The 10770-nt window shown below is 53.6% G+C and overlaps 1 protein-coding gene across 3 annotated transcripts in view; it reads right to left on the reverse strand.

Moving 5' to 3' along the window:
* NPAS2 (neuronal PAS domain protein 2) overlaps positions 1-8680 on the reverse strand; it is a 241842-nt gene extending 233162 nt beyond the window's left edge. The window contains exon 1 of one of the 3 annotated variants that reach the window (XM_073614781.1): positions 8115-8680. In XM_073614781.1, the coding sequence (XP_073470882.1) occupies positions 8115-8284 (170 nt within the window). In that variant the 5' untranslated portion in view covers positions 8285-8680. The remainder of the gene's footprint in view (positions 1-8114) is intronic. The other 2 variants (XM_073614783.1, XM_073614785.1) reach the window with 2 other exon arrangements.
* Between the last annotated feature and the right edge of the window lie 2090 nt (positions 8681-10770).

Here is a 10770-nt window from a genome sequence, read left to right on the forward strand (position 1 = left end):
ATAGTGGTCTGAGCTCTGCACAGTGGTCTCTGCATAGTGGTCTGAGCTCTGCACAGTGGTCTCTGCATAGTGGTCTGAGCTCTGCACAGTGGACTCTGCATAGTGGTCTGAGCTCTGCACAGTGGACTCTGCATAGTGGTCTGAGCTCTGCACAGTGGACTCTGCATAGTGGTCTGAGCTCTGCACAGTGGACTCTGCATAGTGGTCTGAGCTCTGCACAGTGGTCTGAGCTCTGCACAGTGGACTCTGCATAGTGGTCTGAGCTCTGCACAGTGGTCTGAGCTCTGCACAGTGGACTCTGCATAGTGGTCTGAGCTCTGCACAGTGGACTCTGCACAGTGGTCTGAGCTCTGCACAGTGGACTCTGCACAGTGGTCTGAGCTCTGCACAGTGGACTCTGCACAGTGGTCTGAGCTCTGCACAGTGGACTCTGCACAGTGGTCTGAGCTCTGCACAGTGGACTCTGCACAGTGGTCTGAGCTCTGCATAGTGGTCTGAGCTCTGCACAGTGGTCTGAGCTCTGCACAGTGGTCTGAGCTCTGCACAGTGGTCTCTGCATAGTGGTCTGAGCTCTGCACAGTGGACTCTGCATAGTGGTCTGAGCTCTGCACAGTGGACTCTGCACAGAGGTCTGAGCTCTGCACAGTGGACTCTGCACAGAGGTCTGAGCTCTGCACAGTGGACTCTGCACAGAGGTCTGAGCTCTGCACAGTGGACTCTGCACAGAGGTCTGAGCTCTGCACAGTGGACTCTGCACAGAGGTCTGAGCTCTGCACAGTGGACTCTGCACAGAGGTCTGAGCTCTGCACAGTGGACTCTGCACAGAGGTCTGAGCTCTGCACAGTGGACTCTGCACAGAGGTCTGAGCTCTGCACAGTGGACTCTGCACAGAGGTCTGAGCTCTGCACAGTGGACTCTGCACAGAGGTCTGAGCTCTGCACAGTGGACTCTGCACAGAGGTCTGAGCTCTGCACAGTGGACTCTGCACAGAGGTCTGAGCTCTGCACAGTGGACTCTGCACAGAGGTCTGAGCTCTGCACAGTGGACTCTGCACAGAGGTCTGAGCTCTGCACAGTGGACTCTGCACAGAGGTCTGAGCTCTGCACAGTGGACTCTGCACAGAGGTCTGAGCTCTGCACAGTGGACTCTGCACAGAGGTCTGAGCTCTGCACAGTGGACTCTGCACAGAGGTCTGAGCTCTGCACAGTGGACTCTGCACAGTGGTCTGAGCTCTGCACAGTGGACTCTGCACAGTGGTCTGAGCTCTGCACAGTGGACTCTGCACAGTGGTCTGAGCTCTGCACAGTGGACTCTGCACAGTGGTCTGAGCTCTGCACAGTGGACTCTGCACAGTGGTCTGAGCTCTGCACAGTGGACTCTGCATAGTGGTCTGAGCTCTGCACAGTGGTCTGAGCTCTGCACAGTGGTCTCTGCACAGTGGTCTCTGCATAGTGGTCTGAGCTCTGCACAGTGGTCTGAGCTCTGCACAGTGGACTCTGCATAGTGGTCTGAGCTCTGCACAGTGGACTCTGCATAGTGGTCTGAGCTCTGCACAGTGGACTCTGCATAGTGGTCTGAGCTCTGCACAGTGGACTCTGCATAGTGGTCTGAGCTCTGCACAGTGGACTCTGCACAGTGGTCTGAGCTCTGCACAGTGGTCTGAGCTCTGCACAGTGGTCTGAGCTCTGCACAGTGGACTCTGCATAGTGGTCTGAGCTCTGCATAGTGGTCTGAGCTCTGCACAGTGGTCTGAGCTCTGCACAGTGGTCTCTGCACAGTGGTGTCTGCATAGTGGTCTCTGCATAGTGGTCTGAGCTCTGCACAGTGGACTCTGCATAGTGGTCTGAGCTCTGCACAGTGGTCTGAGCTCTGCACAGTGGACTCTGCATAGTGGTCTGAGCTCTGCATAGTGGTCTGAGCTCTGCACAGTGGTCTGAGCTCTGCACAGTGGTCTCTGCACAATGGTCTCTGCATAGTGGTCTGAGCTCTGCACAGTGGACTCTGCACAGTGGTCTGAGCTCTGCACAGTGGACTCTGCACAGTGGTCTGAGCTCTGCACAGTGGACTCTGCATAGTGGTCTGAGCTCTGCACAGTGGACTCTGCATAGTGGTCTGAGCTCTGCACAGTGGACTCTGCATAGTGGTCTGAGCTCTGCACAGTGGACTCTGCATAGTGGTCTGAGCTCTGCACAGTGGACTCTGCATAGTGGTCTGAGCTCTGCACAGTGGACTCTGCATAGTGGTCTGAGCTCTGCACAGTGGTCTGAGCTCTGCACAGTGGTCTGAGCTCTGCACAGTGGTCTGAGCTCTGCACAGTGGACTCTGCACAGTGGTCTGAGCTCTGCACAGTGGACTCTGCACAGTGGTCTGAGCTCTGCACAGTGGTCTGAGCTCTGCACAGTGGACTCTGCACAGTGGTCTGAGCTCTGCACAGTGGACTCTGCACAGTGGTCTGAGCTCTGCACAGTGGTCTGAGCTCTGCACAGTGGTCTGAGCTCTGCACGGTGGTCTCTGCATAGTGGTCTGAGCTCTGCACAGTGGACTCTGCATAGTGGTCTGAGCTCTGCACAGTGGTCTGAGCTCTGCACAGTGGACTCTGCATAGTGGTCTGAGCTCTGCATAGTGGTCTGAGCTCTGCACAGTGGACTCTGCAGAGGTCTGAGCTCTGCACAGTGGACTCTGCACAGTGGTCTGGACTCTGCACAGTGGTCTGAGCTCTGCACAGTGGACTCTGCACAGTGGTCTGAGCTCTGCACAGTGGACTCTGCACAGTGGTCTGAGCTCTGCACAGTGGACTCTGCACAGTGGTCTGAGCTCTGCACAGTGGACTCTGCACAGTGGTCTGAGCTCTGCACAGTGGACTCTGCACAGTGGTCTGAGCTCTGCACAGTGGTCTGAGCTCTGCACAGTGGTCTGAGTTCTGCACAGTGGACTCTGCATAGTGGTCTGAGCTCTGCACAGTGGTCTCTGCATAGTGGTCTGAGCTCTGCACAGTGGTCTCTGCATAGTGGTCTGAGCTCTGCACAGTGGTCTCTGCATAGTGGTCTGAGCTCTGCACAGTGGTCTCTGCATAGTGGTCTGAGCTCTGCACAGTGGACTCTGCATAGTGGTCTGAGCTCTGCACAGTGGACTCTGCATAGTGGTCTGAGCTCTGCACAGTGGACTCTGCATAGTGGTCTGAGCTCTGCACAGTGGTCTGAGCTCTGCACAGTGGACTCTGCATAGTGGTCTGAGCTCTGCACAGTGGACTCTGCACAGTGGTCTGAGCTCTGCACAGTGGACTCTGCACAGTGGTCTGAGCTCTGCACAGTGGACTCTGCACAGTGGTCTGAGCTCTGCACAGTGGACTCTGCACAGTGGTCTGAGCTCTGCATAGTGGTCTGAGCTCTGCACAGTGGTCTGAGCTCTGCACAGTGGTCTCTGCACAGTGGTCTCTGCACAGTGGTCTGAGCTCTGCACAGTGGACTCTGCACAGAGGTCTGAGCTCTGCACAGTGGACTCTGCACAGAGGTCTGAGCTCTGCACAGTGGACTCTGCACAGAGGTCTGAGCTCTGCACAGTGGACTCTGCACAGAGGTCTGAGCTCTGCACAGTGGACTCTGCACAGAGGTCTGAGCTCTGCACAGTGGACTCTGCACAGAGGTCTGAGCTCTGCACAGTGGACTCTGCACAGAGGTCTGAGCTCTGCACAGTGGACTCTGCACAGAGGTCTGAGCTCTGCACAGTGGACTCTGCACAGAGGTCTGAGCTCTGCACAGTGGACTCTGCACAGAGGTCTGAGCTCTGCACAGTGGACTCTGCACAGAGGTCTGAGCTCTGCACAGTGGACTCTGCACAGAGGTCTGAGCTCTGCACAGTGGACTCTGCACAGAGGTCTGAGCTCTGCACAGTGGACTCTGCACAGAGGTCTGAGCTCTGCACAGTGGACTCTGCACAGAGGTCTGAGCTCTGCACAGTGGACTCTGCACAGAGGTCTGAGCTCTGCACAGTGGACTCTGCACAGAGGTCTGAGCTCTGCACAGTGGACTCTGCACAGAGGTCTGAGCTCTGCACAGTGGACTCTGCACAGAGGTCTGAGCTCTGCACAGTGGACTCTGCACAGTGGTCTGAGCTCTGCACAGTGGACTCTGCACAGTGGTCTGAGCTCTGCACAGTGGACTCTGCACAGTGTTCTGAGCTCTGCACAGTGGACTCTGCATAGTGGTCTGAGCTCTGCATAGTGGTCTGAGCTCTGCACAGTGGTCTGAGCTCTGCACAGTGGTCTCTGCACAGTGGTCTCTGCATAGTGGTCTGAGCTCTGCACAGTGGTCTGAGCTCTGCACAGTGGTCTGAGCTCTGCACAGTGGACTCTGCATAGTGGTCTGAGCTCTGCACAGTGGACTCTGCATAGTGGTCTGAGCTCTGCACAGTGGACTCTGCATAGTGGTCTGAGCTCTGCACAGTGGACTCTGCATAGTGGTCTGAGCTCTGCACAGTGGACTCTGCATAGTGGTCTGAGCTCTGCACAGTGGTCTGAGCTCTGCACAGTGGACTCTGCATAGTGGTCTGAGCTCTGCATAGTGGTCTGAGCTCTGCACAGTGGTCTGAGCTCTGCACAGTGGTCTCTGCACAGTGGTCTCTGCATAGTGGTCTCTGCATAGTGGTCTGAGCTCTGCACAGTGGACTCTGCATAGTGGTCTGAGCTCTGCATAGTGGTCTGAGCTCTGCACAGTGGTCTGAGCTCTGCACAGTGGTCTGAGCTCTGCACAGTGGACTCTGCATAGTGGTCTGAGCTCTGCATAGTGGTCTGAGCTCTGCACAGTGGTCTGAGCTCTGCACAGTGGTCTGAGCTCTGCACAGTGGTCTGAGCTCTGCACAGTGGTCTCTGCACAGTGGTCTCTGCATAGTGGTCTGAGCTCTGCACAGTGGACTCTGCACAGTGGTCTGAGCTCTGCACAGTGGACTCTGCATAGTGGTCTGAGCTCTGCACAGTGGACTCTGCATAGTGGTCTGAGCTCTGCACAGTGGACTCTGCATAGTGGTCTGAGCTCTGCACAGTGGACTCTGCATAGTGGTCTGAGCTCTGCACAGTGGACTCTGCATAGTGGTCTGAGCTCTGCATAGTGGTCTGAGCTCTGCACAGTGGTCTGAGCTCTGCACAGTGGTCTGAGCTCTGCACAGTGGACTCTGCATAGTGGTCTGAGCTCTGCACAGTGGTCTGAGCTCTGCACAGTGGTCTCTGCACAGTGGTCTCTGCATAGTGGTCTCTGCATAGTGGTCTGAGCTCTGCACAGTGGACTCTGCATAGTGGTCTGAGCTCTGCATAGTGGTCTGAGCTCTGCACAGTGGTCTGAGCTCTGCACAGTGGACTCTGCATAGTGGTCTGAGCTCTGCACAGTGGACTCTGCATAGTGGTCTGAGCTCTGCACAGTGGACTCTGCATAGTGGTCTGAGCTCTGCACAGTGGACTCTGCATAGTGGTCTGAGCTCTGCACAGTGGACTCTGCATAGTGGTCTGAGCTCTGCATAGTGGTCTGAGCTCTGCACAGTGGTCTGAGCTCTGCACAGTGGACTCTGCACAGTGGTCTGAGCTCTGCACAGTGGACTCTGCACAGTGGTCTGAGCTCTGCACAGTGGACTCTGCACAGTGGTCTGAGCTCTGCATAGTGGTCTGAGCTCTGCACAGTGGTCTGAGCTCTGCACAGTGGTCTGAGCTCTGCACAGTGGTCTGAGCTCTGCACAGTGGTCTCTGCATAGTGGTCTCTGCATAGTGGTCTGAGCTCTGCACAGTGGACTCTGCATAGTGGTCTGAGCTCTGCATAGTGGTCTGAGCTCTGCACAGTGGTCTGAGCTCTGCACAGTGGACTCTGCATAGTGGTCTGAGCTCTGCATAGTGGTCTGAGCTCTGCACAGTGGTCTGAGCTCTGCACAGTGGTCTCTGCATAGTGGTCTGAGCTCTGCACAGTGGACTCTGCACAGTGGTCTGAGCTCTGCACAGTGGACTCTGCACAGTGGTCTGAGCTCTGCACAGTGGACTCTGCACAGTGGTCTGAGCTCTGCACAGTGGACTCTGCACAGTGGTCTGAGCTCTGCACAGTGGACTCTGCACAGTGGTCTGAGCTCTGCACAGTGGACTCTGCATAGTGGTCTGAGCTCTGCACAGTGGACTCTGCATAGTGGTCTGAGCTCTGCACAGTGGACTCTGCATAGTGGTCTGAGCTCTGCATAGTGGTCTGAGCTCTGCACAGTGGTCTGAGCTCTGCACAGTGGTCTGAGCTCTGCACAGTGGACTCTGCACAGTGGTCTGAGCTCTGCACAGTGGACTCTGCATAGTGGTCTGAGCTCTGCATAGTGGTCTGAGCTCTGCACAGTGGTCTCTGCACAGTGGTCTCTGCATAGTGGTCTCTGCATAGTGGTCTGAGCTCTGCACAGTGGACTCTGCATAGTGGTCTGAGCTCTGCATAGTGGTCTGAGCTCTGCATAGTGGTCTGAGCTCTGCACAGTGGTCTGAGCTCTGCACAGTGGTCTGAGCTCTGCATAGTGGACTCTGCACAGTGGTATGAGCTCTGCACAGTGGACTCTGCATAGTGGTCTGAGCTCTGCATAGTGGTCTGAGCTCTGCACAGTGGTCTGAGCTCTGCACAGTGGTCTGAGCTCTGCACAGTGGTCTCTGCATAGTGGTCTGAGCTCTGCACAGTGGACTCTGCATAGTGGTCTGAGCTCTGCACAGTGGTCTGAGCTCTGCACAGTGGACTCTGCACAGTGGTCTGAGCTCTGCACAGTGGACTCTGCACAGTGGTCTGAGCTCTGCACAGTGGACTCTGCATAGTGGTCTGAGCTCTGCACAGTGGACTCTGCATAGTGGTCTGAGCTCTGCACAGTGGACTCTGCATAGTGGTCTGAGCTCTGCATAGTGGTCTGAGCTCTGCACAGTGGTCTGAGCTCTGCACAGTGGTCTGAGCTCTGCACAGTGGACTCTGCACAGTGGTCTGAGCTCTGCACAGTGGACTCTGCATAGTGGTCTGAGCTCTGCATAGTGGTCTGAGCTCTGCACAGTGGTCTCTGCACAGTGGTCTCTGCATAGTGGTCTCTGCATAGTGGTCTGAGCTCTGCACAGTGGACTCTGCATAGTGGTCTGAGCTCTGCATAGTGGTCTGAGCTCTGCATAGTGGTCTGAGCTCTGCACAGTGGTCTGAGCTCTGCACAGTGGTCTGAGCTCTGCATAGTGGACTCTGCACAGTGGTATGAGCTCTGCACAGTGGACTCTGCATAGTGGTCTGAGCTCTGCATAGTGGTCTGAGCTCTGCACAGTGGTCTGAGCTCTGCACAGTGGTCTGAGCTCTGCACAGTGGTCTCTGCATAGTGGTCTGAGCTCTGCACAGTGGACTCTGCATAGTGGTCTGAGCTCTGCACAGTGGTCTGAGCTCTGCACAGTGGACTCTGCACAGTGGTCTGAGCTCTGCACAGTGGACTCTGCACAGTGGTCTGAGCTCTGCACAGTGGACTCTGCATAGTGGTCTGAGCTCTGCACAGTGGACTCTGCATAGTGGTCTGAGCTCTGCACAGTGGACTCTGCATAGTGGTCTGAGCTCTGCATAGTGGTCTGAGCTCTGCACAGTGGTCTGAGCTCTGCACAGTGGTCTGAGCTCTGCACAGTGGACTCTGCACAGTGGTCTGAGCTCTGCACAGTGGACTCTGCATAGTGGTCTGAGCTCTGCATAGTGGTCTGAGCTCTGCACAGTGGTCTCTGCACAGTGGTCTCTGCATAGTGGTCTCTGCATAGTGGTCTGAGCTCTGCACAGTGGACTCTGCATAGTGGTCTGAGCTCTGCATAGTGGTCTGAGCTCTGCATAGTGGTCTGAGCTCTGCACAGTGGTCTGAGCTCTGCACAGTGGTCTGAGCTCTGCATAGTGGACTCTGCACAGTGGTATGAGCTCTGCACAGTGGACTCTGCATAGTGGTCTGAGCTCTGCATAGTGGTCTGAGCTCTGCACAGTGGTCTGAGCTCTGCACAGTGGTCTGAGCTCTGCACAGTGGTCTCTGCATAGTGGTCTGAGCTCTGCACAGTGGACTCTGCATAGTGGTCTGAGCTCTGCACAGTGGTCTGAGCTCTGCACAGTGGTCCGAGCTCTTACCTGGCAGCGCTGTGGCGCTCGGACGGCGGGGCGCTCCTCAGGCGGCTCCTCTTGCTCCTCAGTACGGTGCTGCTGTCCGCTGAAGCGATCTGTGTGAGGGCCTCCTCCTCCCCCCGAGCGCTGTCCGAACCCTTGGCAGTGTCCTTAGCTCTACAGCCGCTATATCTCATGGTGTGACGGGGCGCCGCATTCCAGGCTCAGCGGCAGTTCAGGGTCTCCCTCACACATGGGCTGCATGACGAGCTGGGCGCCAAGTTCCCGCTCCCGTCACAGACGTGACAAGTCCCCTTCCATCTTCTCCTCGGCGGAGACGTGTCACCATGAAGATGAAGGGAGAGCACCTTTAGCAGTCATAGGTTATCTATGGCCGGAGAAGTAGAGGTGTCCGGCCATGGGGGGTGTGGGCTGCGTGAAGGAATGAAGACGTGCACTCTTTTATAGAATGAGAGGGAAGGACTAGAAATCCAGTGTAGGTGGTGAGGAGAAAGGAAAGCTCGCTGCCTGTCAGGCACAAGTGCAGGAAATGTTCCACTGACCTACATATTTCTCCAAACATACATGACCTTTATTTCTGCTGTGTGGGAGGAAAACAGGGAGGATCCAAGGCTATGGAGAAGAGCCAGTGAGGGGAGACGAGGTAGTAAGTGGAGAAGACCAGTGAGGGGAGAAAAGGCAGTGATGGGAGAAGAGGTGAGGGGAGAAGAAAGAAGAGGCAGTGAGGGGAGAAGAGGCAGTGAGGGGAGACGAGGTAGTAAGTGGAGAAGACCAGTGAGGGGAGAAAAGGCAGTGATGGGAGAAGAGGTGAGGGGAGAAGAAAGAAGAGGCAGTGAGGGGAGAAGACCAACGAGGGGAGAAGACCAGTGAGGGGAGAAGACCAACGAGGGGAGAAGACCAGTGGGGAGAAGAGGCAGTGAGGTGAAAAGAGGCAGTGTGGGGAGAAGAGCACAGCACAAGGAGGCCCTGCTATCACTCTCAGATAGTCACAGCTGACAAATAGCACTTCTTCTAACTTAAAAGACACAAGGGAGCGGGGGTCCTGATCCCAAGAGCCTGCAATCTATCAGGGAACTTATACTGGTCACACTGGCAGCTGCACACTTTGCTTGCCTCATTTGTGTGCAAGTTGAGAACAAGGGGTTAAAGCTCACATCGTGGCACCATTCTACCATTACACAATATGCCAAATAAAAGAATACATGTAGGATGCAGTCTGTCGCAGGTGTTATGTGCTTTTCTGAATCTCCCATGTAACATAGTTTTATCACCTGTTGATCCTGCCAGTGGATCGGTTATTTTGCTACTTGATTTATCAGGGTGACGACAACACTGTTCCTTCGTGAAGTTGCTCAGTAACGTTGCCATCTTGCAGGCAGGGTTGTCTGAAGCTGGTGGATTGAAATCCATAGCTGTTAAGCCGGCCATAAATGGTTAGAAAATCTTTAGGAAAAGCGTTTGATGCGCTCGATCACTCGATTGTGAAACATTAGTTGGCTAATTTTGATTCTCGAAATGCAAATTTGTATGCCAAAAAACAAACCATGTCAGATTTTTTGCACCGAAATGAATGATTTTCAAAACAGTAGTGGAAAACAGTTTGAACAAACTGACAGCGCATGCGTGTGCGTCAAAATGTAACCCCGGATCGTGTAATCGATTGACAAAAAAATCTACTGTTTATGTTGTTATCGATCGATAATATGTCAATAATTAGGCGACATCTATTGATATATACAATGATGGCGTTATTGCACGTTCTATTTTTTTTCATTCTGTTTTTGTCGAATGATTTTATAACCATGTATGGCCAGCATTAGACCGACTTCTGTTGACTGCAGCCACTAATCAGAGTATTCTGACAGCAGAGAGTCCCGCTTTCTGTTGTGGGACAGGTGAGTGGCTGTTCTTTAACCGGTTCAATACAGGGCAATTTCACCCCCTTCCTTCCCAGGCCAATTTTTAGTTTTCAGCGCTGTCGCATTTTAAACGTCAATTGCGCAGTCGTGCGACGTTGTACCCAAAAAAAATTGACGTCCTTTTTTAACCACAAATAGAGCTTTTTTTTGGTTGTATTTGATCGCCTCTGCGGTTTTTATTTTTTGCGCTATAAACAAAAGAAGCAGGCTTCAATGGAGGAGAAGATTTGGATGCCGCACACCGGATGTAGTCAAAAAACTTCACTTTATTGAAAAAATGGGATCATCAAAATAACAAGACTGTCATGCAGAAAGTACAGGTAAGCTGACGCGTTTCGCACTCAGGACTGAGTGCTTACTCATAGCACTAAGTCCTGAGTGCGAAACGCGTCAGCTTACCTGTACTTTCTGCATGACAGTCTTGTTATTTTGATGATCCCATTTTTTCAATAAAGTGAAGTTTTTTGACTACATCCGGTGTGCGGCATCCAAATCTTCTCCTCCATTCAAGCCTGCTTTGCCTAGCATTCAGCCAGCACCTGGAGCTCTTCTGCTCTGAAACTTCTACTTACACCTGGGTCAGTGTCAGCCTGAGCGGTGGAAACACTTTCTTTGCTTGTCTGCATAAACAAAAGAAGAGCGACAATTTTGAAAAAAACAATATTTTTTACTTTTTGCTATAATAAATATCCCAATTTTTTTTTTTTTAAAAACACATTTTTTCCTCAGTTTTGGCCGATACG

Source organism: Aquarana catesbeiana, linkage group LG02 (assembly GCF_042186555.1).
Source record: "Aquarana catesbeiana isolate 2022-GZ linkage group LG02, ASM4218655v1, whole genome shotgun sequence".
In the NCBI taxonomy this organism is placed as follows: Eukaryota; Metazoa; Chordata; class Amphibia; order Anura; family Ranidae; genus Aquarana; species Aquarana catesbeiana.